Source organism: Gallus gallus, chromosome 1 (genome assembly GCF_016699485.2).
Source record: "Gallus gallus isolate bGalGal1 chromosome 1, bGalGal1.mat.broiler.GRCg7b, whole genome shotgun sequence".
NCBI classification, from domain to species: Eukaryota; Metazoa; Chordata; class Aves; order Galliformes; family Phasianidae; genus Gallus; species Gallus gallus.
Window position 1 is genome coordinate 49,624,351 of NC_052532.1, and position 15,293 is coordinate 49,639,643.

General features: G+C 57.5%; 2 protein-coding genes across 5 annotated transcripts; one reads left to right on the plus strand and one right to left on the minus strand.

Annotated features, from left to right (window-relative positions):
* The first annotated feature begins 792 nt into the window (after positions 1-792).
* Positions 793-6,438, plus strand: PMM1 (phosphomannomutase 1). The gene is made up of 8 exons (XM_025155125.3): positions 793-940; positions 1,025-1,142; positions 1,599-1,675; positions 1,911-2,002; positions 2,439-2,538; positions 2,766-2,841; positions 4,312-4,427; positions 4,637-6,438. Exons 1-8 carry the CDS (start codon positions 812-814, stop codon positions 4,757-4,759), a joined length of 831 nt encoding a protein of 276 aa, XP_025010893.1. The 5' UTR covers positions 793-811; the 3' UTR covers positions 4,760-6,438.
* A 627-nt stretch (positions 6,439-7,065) lies between these two features.
* Positions 7,066-15,190, minus strand: CSDC2 (cold shock domain containing C2, RNA binding). Of its 4 annotated transcripts, none has more exons than XM_046907623.1 (4): positions 15,119-15,190; positions 8,529-8,776; positions 8,322-8,444; positions 7,066-8,093 (listed from the first exon to the last, which is right to left on the minus strand). In XM_046907623.1, exons 2-4 carry the CDS (start codon positions 8,702-8,704, stop codon positions 7,931-7,933), a joined length of 462 nt encoding a protein of 153 aa, XP_046763579.1. In that variant the 5' UTR covers positions 8,705-8,776; positions 15,119-15,190; the 3' UTR covers positions 7,066-7,930. The 4 variants fall into 4 exon arrangements, with proteins under 4 accessions (XP_046763579.1, XP_046763575.1, XP_046763566.1 ...); XM_046907619.1 differs by lacking the exon at positions 15,119-15,190 and adding an exon at positions 11,258-11,442; XM_046907610.1 differs by lacking the exon at positions 15,119-15,190 and adding an exon at positions 10,892-11,343.
* Positions 15,191-15,293: the final 103 nt, after the last annotated feature.

The window sequence follows — 15,293 nt, forward strand, 5'->3', positions numbered from 1 at the left end:
CTCACCTCACTACAACCTCCTTACAGATTCTTATGGAGAGCAATAAGCCTCCTCCAGCCTGAACAACCCCAGTTCCCTCAGCTGCTCCCCATCAGAGCTGTGCTCCAGACCCCTCACAGCTCCGCTGCCCTTCTCTGGACACACTCCAGGGCCTCCATGTCTTTCTTGCAGTGAGGGGCCCAGAACTGAACACAGCACTCGAGATGCAGCCCCCCCAGAGCTGAGTACAGAGGGACGGTCACCTCCCTGCTCCTGCTGGCTGCACTATTGCTGCTACCAGCCAGGATGCCATTGGCCTTTTTGGCCACCTGGGCACACTGCTGGCTCATAGTCAGCTGAGCACCGACCAACAGCCCCAGATGCCTCCTCTGAGGGCTGATGCAGTTTGAGATGAGCTGAATGAAGGTCAGACAGTGGGGGTTTGTTGGAGAAGAGGCTCATCACACCTCCATTGGTGGGCTGATAATCACAGAACCATAGAATCGTTCAAACTGAAAAAGATGCCTGGGATCTTCACGTCCAGCCAGCAGCCCATCCCCACCGTGCCCACTGACCACGTCCTCAGTGCCACATCCACACGGCTCTGGAACACCTCCAGGGACGGTGACTGCACCACCTCCCTGTGCAGCCCGTGCCACTGCAGCACCGCTCTTCCTGACTGGAAGCCCCCCTGACGCCCCACCTGGCGAAGCGCCCCGAGGCGGCAGAGCTGCTCCCGACGCACGGAGCGCTGCCGGGTCCCGCGCCGCGTCCCTGCCTCCCACCCACCTGCCCGCGGGTGCCGGGCACCTCCCGGAGCGGCGGCCGCACGATGGCGCCGCGGCGCAGTCCCGCCCCCGGGCCGCCCCCGCGCTCCGGCAGAGGCTGCGGGATGGCGGCGGCGCGGGGCCGGGTGCTGTGCCTCTTCGACGTGGACGGGACGCTGACGCCGGCTCGGCAGGTAGCGGAGCCGGGCGGAGGGAGAGGCGGGGGGGGGGCTGCGCGCCGGGCTCGGCCCCTCTCATCCGTCCCTCCGCTCCCGCAGAAAATCGAACCGGAGGTGGACCGCTTCCTGCAGGAGCTGCGCGGCAGGGTGCAGATCGGCGTGGTGGGGGGCTCCGATTACTCCAAGATCGCCGAGCAGCTGGGAGAGGGCGACGAAGGTGCGCGGGGCGGACGGGCGGGGCGCGGGGAGGCGCGGCGCCGGGAGGGCAGCCCTCCGCCCCGCGCCTCGTTTTCCTTCCCGAGATCCGTGCCCTGCGCACGGCGGGTCCTAAGGTCTCCCTTCCGCCTCGTTAGCTCGGAGGGCTGAGTCAGCGGCGCCGTGTTTGCACGGGGGCCGCGTTAGGTAACCCGTCGCCGCGCCGCGGGGCTCGGCGGCGGGGACGGAGCGATGGGCGCACGTGGCCGAGCGCATGACGATCCGTGCGCTTATCTGGGCCGGGGATGGGACACCGTCGGGTCGCTGCCCGCGTGCGTCAGCCGCCCACCTGCCCGCTGCAGATAGCGGCCCACGGGCAGGGAGACGTGCGGCCTGCCGGCTGTCCCCATCGCACCTCTTGTCCTCGCTGATGACCCGGGCGGTACGTGTGGTTTCTCTTTTGCCTCCTCCCTTTCAGTCGTCGATAAGTTTGATTACGTCTTCGCCGAGAACGGCACCGTGCAGTACAAGAACGGGCGGCTGGTGGCCAAGCAGGTGGGTCGGCACCGGGTGCGGGTGGCCCCGGCGCGCCCCGTCCCTGGAGGCGTTCCCAGCCAGGTGGACGGGGCCCTGGGCAGCCTGAGCTGCTGGGTGGCAGCCCCGTTCTCAGCATGGGGTGGGACTGGGTGGGCTTTGAGGTCCCCTCCGACCCAACCGTACTGTGATTCTATGAGGACTGCTGCTCCGTGGTCCCCTCGCTGCTTCCTCCTCAACCCTTCTCCTCCCGTAGGCCATTCAGGACCACCTGGGAGAGGAGCTGCTGCAGGACCTCATCAACTTCTGCCTCAACTACATGGCGCTGCTGAAGCTGCCCAAGAAACGGTAAAGGACATAAAGCTATTAGAGGTGTCCAGAGGAAGGCTACAAATGGAGAAGGGTCTGGAGGGCAAGGCGTATGAGGAGCAGCTGAGCTCCCCTGGTTGGCTCAGCGCAGAGCAGAGGAGCTGAGGGGAGGCCTCATGGCGGCTGCAGCTCCTCGCAGGGAGCTCTGCTCTCTGTGACAGCACAGGCTGTCCAGAAAAGCTTTGAGAAATCCCCAGGCCTGACTCCACAGAAGCGCTTACTGAGTTGAGCAACCGAGCAGCAGTGAGGCAACCAAACAGCCCTGACAGCTCTGGGCCCAGCCCTTGGTTTTGGGGGCACATTTGACCAGCACTGCTATCTGACATCAGCTGTAGTTGTACTGACCTCGGAAGGGCTGTTTTTCTCTCCCTGCCCTCGGAAAGACCTCAGTAACCTTGTGCCCTTGCCCACACAGAGGAACCTTCATTGAGTTTCGCAATGGGATGCTGAACATCTCCCCCATTGGGAGGAGCTGCACACTGGAGGAGCGGATCGAATTCTCTGAGCTGGACAAGGTACATGGGTTGGGTTTGGGCTCGCTGTTCCCTTTGCAGGTCTCACACTGTCACAGGCCTTGAGTCTTGTCCACTTCCCCCACTTCCCAAGGAGATAGGAGCCCAGCTCCAAGCTGTGTGTCTTGGCTTGGAGTTTCCTGGAGGTGATGGGTTGATGGTTGGACTTAGATGTCCTTTCCGACCGTAATGACCCTGTGATTCAGACCCTTTTCCCTTCTCCTCCACAGAAAGAGCGGATCCGGGAGAAGTTTGTGGCAGCCCTGCAGAGGGAATTTGCTGGCAAAGGGCTACGTTTCTCTCGAGGTGAGCAGAGGGGGCTTTGACATGGCCTCTTCATTGCATTCACCTTAAAATCCTGGGATGGGGAGTGGGAATGCGGCTGGATGAAGGCTGTGCACTCTGGGGAGACCCCAGGGACTGCTCAGCAAGCTGCAATTCCTGGAGGGCTGCCACGGGGGGATCATGCTTGCATTTGCAGCAGGTCGGTGGCAAGGTGGTGATGGCTCAGCGGTTGGACTACATGATCTCAGAGGTCTTTTCCAACCTTAATGAGTCTATGATTCCACGAATAAACTGAGCCATAGGTTTTTCCTCTGAGTGTGAGCCAGGCCAACTGCTTTCTGTCCCATGATGCTATCAGTGCCTTATTCCTGTTAGCTCTGCTGAGCCCACCCCTGTGCAGCAGCTCTGCTCTGGCTCAAACATAGCAGCAGGGCTGCCAGCAGAGCTCTGGGCACATTTAGTCCTCTGCAGGGCTCCTCCAGGAATGCGGTGGTGTGAGAGGAAGGGGCCTCGTGTTCTCAGCTCAGAGTTTTGTTTGGAGGGCTGGCTGCTAGGGAAACATCCTTCTCCTTGGAAGAAGAGCTGGCACTGCGTGTCATGGGCTTTTGTAGGGCTGCTTCTGGGGCTGGAGGTGCTTTACAGCCAAGGCAGGGAGCTAAGGAGGGGCTTCAGCAATCCTGGGAACAGGGCCAGTGTTGGGGGAGAAATGAGGTTATCTAAGGGACGGAGCCGAAGCCAGAAAGAGACCTTCTGCAGGACTTTGTGTAACGTAAGAAGGTGGAAATCTGGGCAAAGAGCAGAGGGGCAGGGACACATGGAAATGGGGCTGATGGGACAAGCTGGCTCTGAGAGCCTCGTCCCAGGCTGTGGAAGGTGGGAAGTGATGGGAGACCTCACTGCACTCCCATGCTGTGCTCAGGCGAGGGGCAGTGCTTGGTGTCCTCAGCAACTTGCTTCTCCCTACTCCGACTGGCTCCCTGCCCCTTCCAGCTGGCACCAGGGGCCCTTCCTGCTGCCCAGCTCTCATGAAAGGGCAGAACACAATGCTGTGCAGCGTTTTATTTCAGTTATTTCCAAAGCAGGAGAGTGTGACGTCCATGCAGAAGCCTGGGAGAGGTCTCAGTGCCAGTAGCTGACAACATGTGCTTTGTCCCCTGCTGTCCCGCTTTGGGAGACAGCGCACACCGATGCTATCTTCAAGGTGTAGCCCCAAATCTTCTCCAGCACATGGATGTCTGATGCCTTCCTGCCAGCTCCCCCTGCAGCCCGCTGCTGCCTGCTTGCATGTGTGGCGTGGAGCCCTACTGATGTCACCCGGCCCTGCTGATGTCACTCAGCCTGTTGCCATAGGAACAGCATCTGCCACCTCCTAATATCACATGCCAGAGAGCCACACGGCACAGCTGTGTGTGGAGGGCTCCAGAGCTGGGGGCAGGGGGACACCCCACCACCTGGAGGCCACTCTGCTAACACTCTCCCTTCTGCCGGCAGGTGGCATGATCAGCTTCGACGTCTTCCCAGAGGGCTGGGACAAGCGCTACTGCCTCAACGTGCTGGACGATGAGAGGTTTGACACCATCCACTTCTTCGGGAACGAGACCACCCCCGTGAGTACACCCTGCTCACCCCTCACACGGCTGCTTTCTCCTCGCTCGGTGGTGCCCGTGGTGCTCCAGCGGCCACCACGGACCTCTGGTGGCGTGCGAGTGGGGGATGCTCTCTGTGTGTTTGCAGCAGCAAATGGAGGCTTCTCGCAGGATGCAGATCCTCCAAGGGGACTCTGCTAATGCTTTCCCTGTTCTCTGCTGCCCTGCAGGGAGGGAACGATTATGAAATCTATGACGACCCCCGGACGGTGGGACACAGCGTCCAGTCCCCCCAGGACACGGTCCAGCGGTGCCGTGAAATCTTCTTTCCTGAGAGAGCGAATGAGTGCTGACTGTGAGGGTCCTGCAGCCCTCCTCCCTTCTCTCCCCCACGAAGAAAAGCACCTTCGTTTGAGGAATCTGCTCAGGGTAGACTGAAAAACACTTGCCGGTGCTGGTCAGGGAGCTGTTGTGTGAGTGCAGGGGGTGTGCAGAAGGGGGCTGTTGTTGGTCAGCCCTTTGGCACTCCCAATTTGTGGCTGAGGTCTGTGGGACCAAGCAGTCCTTCCTCCAGCAGAACTTCTCTCTTGCCAGCTGGGGCCTCAGTGGGCAGCGATACATTCCTGCCTTCTGGACCCAAATGCCAGGGCCAGATTTAACCACATCTGTCTATGTGCGTGTGTCTGTCCGTCCTTCTCTTGTTCCCTTCTCTGTTTTGCTGTGTTGCTCTTCAACGCCTCTGCACAAGGGAATTTGTCTCTCATGTTTCTCTCCCACTTTGCCAGCGGCTTCCCAGCAGCCTGCACACAATTGCAGCATGGCTGAGGCACCTCTGGGTCCACCTGGCCCAACCCCTGCACCCAGAGCAGGGTACCCAAGCCCACGTCCAGGCGGCTTCTGAAGATCTCCAAGGAGGAGACCCCACAGCCTCTCTGGGCAGACTTTGCCAGTGCTTAATCTTCCCATCCATGTGTCCATTACATGTCACAGATGCGTTACTATAAAGCCTTACCCAAGGCATTCATAGCAGACTAAGTCCCCTTCCTTCCTAGTGCTCAGCTCTCCTGCTACATCCTGCTTCCTCCCGCTGTCCTCGTGCTGTCATTGCCCATCCACACATGCCCGTTGCCCATGGAGCTGGGCTCAGAGAGAAGTTTCCCAATGGCTGCCACCCTTTAACCACGGGACCAAAGCAAAAGCTGGTGCTTCTGGGCCTGAGGCAGTTTTTCACAGTCCCTGAGAGGACTTTGGTCCCGCTGCCTGGCCCTGCTCGCGCTGCAGTGGTGTGTGACCAGCACTGGTGGGTGCTTTCTTCTCCGTGTGACGGTACCTCTTCAACACATCAGTCTGTAAACGTATCCAATTTGCATGAGTGCAGCGGCCTGGCATCCAGAAATCTCCAACAAATGCACAAATACCTCTCTCTACCCAGAGAAAATCTGTGGGAGGGGGGGACATGTTGGAGAAGCCTGAATGCGGAGTGCCCTCTTCACGGGCCGCCATTTTGACCCTCCACGTCAGCGCTCATGGAGGAACCTTGTGTTTTGTGGTTCCTCCTCTTTCACTGAGGATCAGGGTGTGGTTTATTTTTCCTGTGAGTCTATTTCAAGTCAGCAGGATTTCTGTGTTGTTTGGCAGTGAGGCTGCAAGGCACTGTGGTGGCCCTGGGGGCTGAGGTGATCTGTTTGCTCCCCATGCTGTCTGTAGGGCCGCTCATGCTGTGCGTGAGGGGACAACCTGTCCTGCCGTAGCTCTGGCTGCAGCCTGGCTGGGTTCTCTGGAGTTTCTCAGAGGCAGGGAAGCTTCCCTTTGTCTGCCCCATAGCGTGGCCACGGGTTTCTCCCCATGGGTGTGTGAGTGAGTGGATGCGGTGGGCCCTGTGGTGGGAACCGTATGGCTCTGTATCTGTGCGAGGTGGGCAGCTCCTGTCTGACTGGTACCAACTGTTAGATTAGAAATAAATTTAAAGAAATAAATATATAAATATATATATGTATACAAATCCTATTAAAGCCACAGTGTGCAGTTGTCAGTGTGTGTGCTGTCTGCAGGCTCTGCTCCGCCCTCAAGTGTTGGGTGCAGGCACTGCAGGACCAGGGAATCAGAATCACAGAATGGTTGGGTTGGAAGGGACCTCAAAGCCCACCCAGTCCCATCCCGTGCCGTGGGCAGGGCTGTCACCCACCAGCTCAGGCTGCCCAGGGCCCCATCCAACCTGGCCTTGAACCTCCAGGGATGGGGCACCCACAGCTCTCTGGGCAGCTGTGCCAGCACCTCACTGCCTTCTGAATAGGGTATTTCTGACCTCAATCTCCTGTCTGATACTTTAAAGCCATTCCCCCTATCCTATCACTATTAGACTGTGTAAAAAAGTTTATCCTTTGTATAAGCTCTCTTTCAGTACTGGAAGGCTGCAGTGAGGTCTCCCTGCAGCCTTTTCTTCTCCATGCTGAACAAGCCCAGCTCCCTCAGCCTGTCTTCATAGCAGAGGTGCTCCAGCCTGCTGGGCATCTTTGTGGCCCTCCTCTGGACCCACTCCAGCAGTTCTGCTGAAGTTGGGGTGCAGTGCACAGCATTGGTGAGTGTCTGAGGCAAGCCTTGGGGTTCCTGGGTCCCCTGCAGGGTGCACTTACACACAGAAAGGCAGGATGGGCAGGGCTCATGGGAAAGTCACTTTTAATGGTTTATTGCCAATGTTACAAAGGTTGACACAAGGTCAGACAGGCGGGAACCACACCAGAGTTGTAAAAACACCAACAATTCTATGATTTAAGGTTATTTCCCCCAAAAAATAAAGAAAAAAAGAAAAGAAAAAAGAAAAATCCAACAGTTTGTCTCGGCCAGGCTGACTGCCTGGGGCATGGCATGGGGCCATCCCTACGTCCACGTCCCACAACCCTCAGGTGCCCCTTCCCCGTCCCCAAGGCCACAGGAGCCCACCTGGCCAGGATATGGCGGAGAGGACTGAGAACAAATTTGTGCTTTATATACGAGACCCTGTCTACACCGAGGGGGCGGGAGGTGTCGGCTTGGAGCACGAGCAGAGGGAGATCACCAAACCCTTCAGCCCCACGGTGACCTACGGACACACACACACACACACACAGGCACACATGGGATGGGGTTCCAGGGGGGCTGGGGTGATGGGGACGGAAGGGGCTGAGCTGTCCCCTCCCGGCACAGTGATTTGCCCATCTGGCCAGAGCAGGGCTGGGGAGGCTGGGACAAGCCCCCCAAAAGCCCCAGGCTGCAGTGGGATGGGAGCAGGATCAGTCCTCCCGCTCCCCTTGGGCTCAAGGACATGGGACTCAGTGCTACCCCAGGAGCTGAGGGGTCAGTGGGGAGGACTCCGCTTTCCCCATCCCCCTCGAAAGACAGGTACAAACACACACAGAAAAAGGAAACCGTAACCTTAGAAAAGACACCGAACGCGAACACCTGCGTGCTGGGGAGTGGCCCCAGCCTCTTTGCCAGCCCGGCCTTCCCCATGCTCTCTGCGAGCGGCCATCAGGCCCCCCAGGTACCTAGGAGCCGATGATCTGCCCAGACCATGTCTCATGCTTCGTATGGGGCGCCAGGTTGGTGAGCACCACCTCCACTGCCTGGAACTTCTGGTTCTTGGGAGGGATGGGGCAGACCTTGTACGTCACCTCATCCCCCTCTACCGGGACGTACTCCCCCTCGATGCTGTGGGAGAGGAGAGGGGAGGCGATGGGGCCGTGGGGCCGAGAGATGGAGCCCCCCAGCACCAAGGAAGGCACCAAGCATCATGGGGAAAAACCCACCTGCAGTGGGATTTTAGGTATATGGAGACAGAGTATCACCTATGGATGCACCATCACCCGTGGACACAGCATCACCCCAGCCCACGGGTCACCGGCTGTCCCCCACATACCCAGTGCTGTGCGGACTTACTCAGACACATGGACAAAAATGTCTTCTGTGCCGTTCTCTGGAGTGATGAACCCATGGCCCTGTGAACGGGAGAACTGCTTGCAGACACCCTTGTAGATGGGCCCGGCAGAAGCACGTGCCGTCCTGCAGGAGGGAAGGGATGGAGAAGTCTGCGCGTGCAGCCGGAGGGGCATTTCCAGCATCCCCTGTGGACTACCGGGTACTTACGCAGAGTAGGTCCTGGTCCTCTTAGTGGGCAGTGGGCTGGGCAGGTCCCGCAGCAGGAGGTTGCCCCGCTCCCAAACACGGCTGCCCTCACGCTGGAAGGGGAAGGTGGGCCAGACTGGGGACTTGGGAGAGTGCAGGGGTGGCACGGCCGGCGGGGCGCCAGGCTCCGATGACATGGTGGGGTCAGTGGGGTCCTCCGTCTCGGGGCCGGGCGTGGGGAGCAGCAGGGAGGGGTCTGCTTCAGCAAGCTGCAGGGAGAGGGGGGAGTGGTTACGGGTCGGCTGTAGCCATCGGCCTCAGGTTCTTGGTGGGCATTGCACTGTCTGAGCCCCGAATTAAAGCCTGTGCCATAACACTGCGTTTTGGCCCCCGAAAGCAGAAAACCCCCAACCTTCAGCTGCAGGATGATTGGTGGGAGCATGGAGCCGGGTATCACGTGCCAAAGAGCAGGAGCTGGCACCGGCATGGGCAGGCTGTTCTAATTGATGACATTTGTAGGGTTTTATGTGTTTTTAAGTCTCCTGGCTCCGGAGCTGCTCAGAAACCCTTCACCCTGTGGATTTCTTTCCCCCTCGGTGGCTTCATCCAACACAATGTGCCCTTCAGCCCCCCAGACCCATGTGGAGTATTTGGGATTGCATGCCAGGAAACCCAGAGAGCCTTTAATTTGCTTTCTGACTCACACTGAGAGGTGAGGGCCCTGGGGGAACGTGCAGAAGGGGGTCACCTCTGCTCCGAAATTAGTAAGCACCAAGGACGTGGGAAAAGGTTTCTGGAGCAGACGGCACGGTGGGGAGGGAGCATGCCCATTCCCCTCGCCCACCACCCATGGCCATCTCGGCACCACGATCCCACACAGGAGCAGAAGCAGTGAGACAGGAGCACGCTTAGAGGCAAAACTGACATCAGAGAAGGGGCCCACGGGGCCCACATCCCCTGGGGCACTGATTCCCACCTCATCTGAGTCTCCGCAGCAAACAAAGGGATGGGGGAAACCACAGAGGGGAGCCGTGGGTACGTCCTCCCTGCGCCCACCCCACGCTCAGCCACACCGTGGGGATGAAATGCGGGGCAGCTGAGGCTGCTGCAGGCTGAGGACCAACGAACTCGCCGCCTCGACACAGCCACGGTTTCTCCTCCTTGTTCCTGTGAGAGAAGGCCTCCACGCAGAGCTGCCAGCGGGCGCGCGCACCAACCCCGCGCCAATTAGGACAGACAGGCAGGAGACACGTCGGCTTTTATCTGCGGATCCAAGAGCCTCGCTCATCACCATGCAGCTCATCAAACAAAGTCGCTGTCTGCCCCACTCCTCGTAAACACATACCCTCCGGTGGGTGCCGGCGTGACCCCGTTTAACTCCACAGCCCCACAGAGAGGCAGTGGCCCAGAAGCTCCGGCCGCCGTCACTCCCCGGTCATTAGCAGCGGCAACATGAAGCTCTCACGCATCACCCGCAATCCATATTTAATTGGTGTCATCGCCCTCAGCCCCCCGCCCTCCCACGCAGCTCCTCTTTGTGCTCCTTCCCCCCGCTGGGATCCCTTTGCCTTCACCCAGCCCTGGGGTCCTGGGCCTCCTATCACCTCGGGGGGCTGCGACCCCGCGCCATCCCTTTGGGCATCGGAGCGTGGCCTGCGGGCTGGATGCGAAACTGTGGGGTTTCGCTTCTGGACCCAGAAAGGGGCTGTTGTAACAGGAGGGGGCAGCCGGGAAGCAAACGTTCAGCCATCCCCTGTCCTTGCAGCCCCGGCGTCTCTCAGGTTTTCTAAATGCCGTCTCTGTCCAACGCTAATGAAAGCCCCTTAGCCCCCTCCCTCTTTTTTTGGTTACTAGATCATGCCATTAAGAGCTAAAGAAGAGTGGAACAATTTCCTCCACGTATCCTGCATGCTAAAAACCCCTCGGCTGAAATGAATCGCTATACAAAAGATAAGCCAGCTTTCATTGGGAACACACACTTAAAGCTTCCCCTCCCCATCTAAGCCAATCACGCTCACAACTCCAAGCATCTTTGCTGAGATCGTCTCGCCTACGATACAGCCTGGTTAGCGCTAAAATATGAATGTCACCTTTATGGATTGATTATAAAAAGCTCCCTCCGTCGGTACCGCCGGATTCTCGGGGAGGCCATGAGGAGAGCTGCCACAAGCCAAGAAGCCAGAGGAGAAGCCATCATGGAGGCTTGGTTTACCTTTGGAGTGTATATGCATAAAGCGTCGCTCCCCGACAACCGGGTCTGGGGGATTTGCCTGGTCGTGGTTGGGCGTGATTTTAAATCACAGTATTGTCGGCTCAAAGACCTCACGCGAATGTCCTCATCCACATCCTTTCATCCTTTCTCTCTCCTTTGTGATCTAACTTACTGTCTGCAGGAATGAATAGCACAGCCGGCCCCAGAGAAACATCCATTCAAGCCCCCGCCTCTACCAGGACAGGTTTTCACGCGCCGCTTTCTCCTGCTGTCGGGGAATGGAGAGCTGGTGCCAGCCGAGCCCGGTTTGGTGGCACCACGGTGTGCCCCCAGCAACAGTGGCCATGCAGCACCGCCTGCCCCGGAGGAGGCATTGTCTGGGAGCTGCTGGGGAATCGGCAATAAGCAGAACAGAGGAGGGATGCCACGCTTCACCCTCGCACCTCTCCCAAAACGAAAAGCAGCCCTGTAAGCAAGCATCGTGCACGAAGCCGAACCTTCGGCTACAATAGCCGATGGCCGTCGTGCCTGCCCTTACCTCCTTAGCAATGAGGGGCTCCCTGGAGCTGCGGCTCGCAGAGCATCAGCGCACGGTGGGGACGGACGAGCGCTCCTCTGCTGCCCGGCGAGGAGCAGAGCTCTCGCATGTAGCCCGGCTCCGGGGGCTTTTCCACTGCCGGCTGCCGGCTGCCTCCCGATGTCTCTGCGGTGCCTGATGTGTGTATGATGTGCAGCCCGCACACACGCATCCGCACGCCTTCCCTGACGTCAGGGCCAGGCCAGGGGGAGCAGGCAGGTGGGAGGGATCAGGCTGGTCATCGCCGTTCCGGGCTTAAAGGAGTGTTTGTAGGGGAAGGGGGGGGTGGAGGGGCTGCATCTTTCTGCTCGAGCACCGTGACGCATGCCCACGTCGGCGGCACGGCCTGACACAGCACGAGGCAGCCTTGTAGGCTGCGGGGACAAAGTGGTGGGGGGACACGTGTAGCCAGCGAGGGGTTCCAGCCTCTCCCCGCATCTCCCCAAGCCCTGCTGGTGTTCCTGCAGCTCTCCCCAGCTCCTGCTGCCTGCAGCCCCCTGGTGCACCCCACAGTGCACAGCCACTCCGTGGCACAATCAGGGGCTGAGAGACAGCAAAGAGACAGACAGCGGACATGGGGACACCAGCCCAACATGACTGCTCATATGGTGATGCCGCATCCCGTGCTGGCAAAGCTCCTGCTGCTTCTCCCTGTACGGCATGTGTGGTCAGGAGGGGAATTCTGCTTTTTGAGCATCACATCCGTAGAGCTGCCATATGGCACGTCCCCATACCAAAAGATCCTTTCTTTTCTGCCCTCTGCCAATAGGACTGTGCTTGTGAGTTATCTCCGTGGGCAGATGCTACATCATAAATCGCCCCCAGAGTTCCTCTCCTGGGGGCACGGTGTGATGTGAGCACTCACTGCAACGAGGATGGGAATCAATTGTTTGTTGTGTCTGCTGGGGATAGGGTGAGGAGCAACGGGGCTTGCAAGGAGCAAGATTGATGCTAGATATTAGGAAACACTTTCTAAGCAGATAGTTAATTACTCAAATGTTTTGCCTGGGGAAGCACCAGAGTCTCCATCACTGGAGACTTTTAAAAACACCATGGGCAGGCATCCATTGGGGAGCTGGGTGATACTGGCCTCATTTTGTAGCAGGGGGATGGACCAGGCTGGCATGTTTGGGGTTCTGTCAGCGCCCATCTCCCTCTAGTTGTGGCCTTTTGAGTTTTCCGTACCAAACACGAGTCCCACGTGCCACCTACAGATGCCACAAGGTTCATCCACCCAGACAACCCTTCAAAACCTTGCAAAAGAAGTGGAGGAGAAATGCAGCCACCTGTTCCAGTCTCTGGTCCAAGCTTCTCTTCAGCCAGCCCATCCTCTCAATGCCTGGGGAATGCTGGGAATGTGCAGCATGGGCACACCTTCCTCTTCCCCAGCTGTTCATTTAACATCATTGCTGTACACTGCTGTACATTGCTGTACATGGTTCATTGCTGTACACTGAACATCATCGATACTTGTTCTTCCTCACCAGGGTCAGCTGTGTGGCCAGCTGCAGGTGTCAAACAACACAGAGCATCAGAGTGACTCTCCTGTATAGTCAGTGGGGGCTCTGAAGGGAAGTTGAGGTGCGTTAGACTGGCGGGTAGTTCTGGGCATGCGTTGCAGTGGAGAAGGCAGGGAGTCCAAAACATGTAGCAGTGATAAAAGGAGAAGAGGGGAAGCTTTGATCAGAGTGGGAGTGGGGGTGCTTGAGATGCCTGTGGAGACAGAAGCAAAGACAGGAGCGTGGAGGACTTTGTACGTGAGAAGATACGTAAATCCTTTGGAGTCAATCAAAGCAGGGCTCAGCAACCTAGATGCAAATCATCGCTCGCCTCCGCCTGCAGCATCCCTGAGCCAGTCTGCCCCAAAAGCCCTGGGAATGTGGGGGCAGAGGAGATCATAAGCAAAACAATTTGGGGGTTTCTTTCATTTTCCTCTGTTCCTGAGCCTTCACATAACTTCAGATTGTGTTTTCAAGTTTTCTGCAGTTGTGAGGATGAGACATGCCTGGGGTTTTCTCTAAGCAGCAGAAAAACAGCAGCAGAGAACCATGCCCCCATATGCTGGCAAAGCCTCAGTGCTCTCAGCACTACTGAGAGACTCTGGAGACATATGGTTACAAAAACGTGTGCACAGCCTCTGTGAATTTGTGGCTATTTTATGTGTCAGTACTACAGGGACAAAAAGAAAGCACTCAGCAACGTGGGGCTGTTCCCACAGTTTCCAACATCAGAATACTTTAGCTGCAGTGTGAAATATAGTGTGCTGCTGGGTGCTATTCACAGCAGAGTCGAGACAGCAACATTTTACAAGGCAAGATTTGGCTGTGGTTTATATTTTCTCATCACAGACAATGCTTATGACCAGTGCTGCTGCAAATACAGAATTCCTCCACAGAGAAAACCCAGCCAGTAGCAGCACAGCAGCCACCGCATCACTGAGGCTCCAGGTGTGCACCATGCTGGGGTCTGAGGGGTTATTTGCAGGAAAGCATTTCCTGCAGAATGTGATATTTCTAGTAGAAGCTGATAAACTGCTAGTGGGGCTGGTAGCCTGGCATCTCAAGGCAGTGCAGCACATCTGACTGTGCCATTGCACTTCATAGAACACCAAGGAGCTCTCCATTAGACATGGGCCAGTTGGAGGGGATGCCTTGCAGACCTCCTAGTCACATAGCTGGCTCAGGGCTGTGCAACGGGATGAAGGAGACGTGTTTGTTTTGTTTTGGACACCCAGCAGCCCCCATTGGGTTGTGGCTGTTGGAAGCATGAAAAATGTTAGCTCAAGGGTAGGCAAGAAATGCAAGTGTGGTGTGACCATCCTAATCCACTTGTTCATCCAGTCTCCTGTGTTATTCCAGGTATTCACCCTGCTATTGCCTAGAACTGCTGTCCCTACTTAACCATCCAGCTCTTATGTACAAAAGCATCCAGAGCAATCACCTTGCTAGTATCAACACATAACCTAACTTCTGCCTCCTGGTGTGATACCAAGGCTATTTCTTCCCCTGCTGTCAGAAGAGGGACACGCTGAGGAACTACTGCACCTTCCGAAAAGGCAGCTACAGCGACCTGCAAAACCTGCAGCTAAAGGTCAGCCCCAGCATCATCCAACCTGCATGGGGCCAGGACAGAACAGCGAGGGATGAGGTGAGCATGCCAGCAGAACTGTGATGTACCCAGATTAGCACAGCCACTGCCACAGAGAAGTGAAAGGTTCTTTGTACAGCACCTGAAGTAGGCTGGGGTGGATTTGAGGTGAGGTGTCCCAGCAATGGCGTGTGCAGAGCTCACCGCTGAGACTAACACTGCTCCTCCCAGGAACCTGGGAAGGAAAACTGGATCCTCCATCTCCTGCTTAATGCCAACACACCAAACCCGTGCAGAGCGGCCATTTAATAATCACAAAAAAGACACCCTGGTGGAGCAGGAATAATTTCAAACAGATCAGAAACGCCTTAGCCACGACAGATCTCTTGTTAATGAGGCCAAGGTGCGGTATCTGTGGCCTCATTTTCCCCTTCCCACTCCAAGACAGCTCAACATTTAACGATTTCTTATACCGAGCACTCATTACCGCCCGCTACACACTGCCAAAAGGTGCGGGGGGTGACACCCGTCGTGTTGGCATCAAAGCCGCGGTGCTGACAGCACAGTTTTGCCTGTCAGCCACAGACACCTTGGTTTTCCTCAGTCTTTTTTTAAGCACACCGCAGGCAGCTCCTTCCATGTCTCAGGGCACATCTCAGGCACGGGGACAGATCCTTGTTTTCCACAACCCCTCTCACGAGGCGGACAGCTGCGGAGAAGCTTCCACGGACTCACGTTTTATTTAACGAATCTAGGCCCTCCAGGGAACGGGGCGCCTCAGTAACAGACAGCAACTACTGCGCTCGCAGGAGGACAAAATGGCCGCCCCCGCCTGAGGCGGGCCTCGCGCCGGAGCCAGGGGCGGGGCCTTCACGTCGCACAGAGCCGTGCGGTAGGTCCGGCCACACGT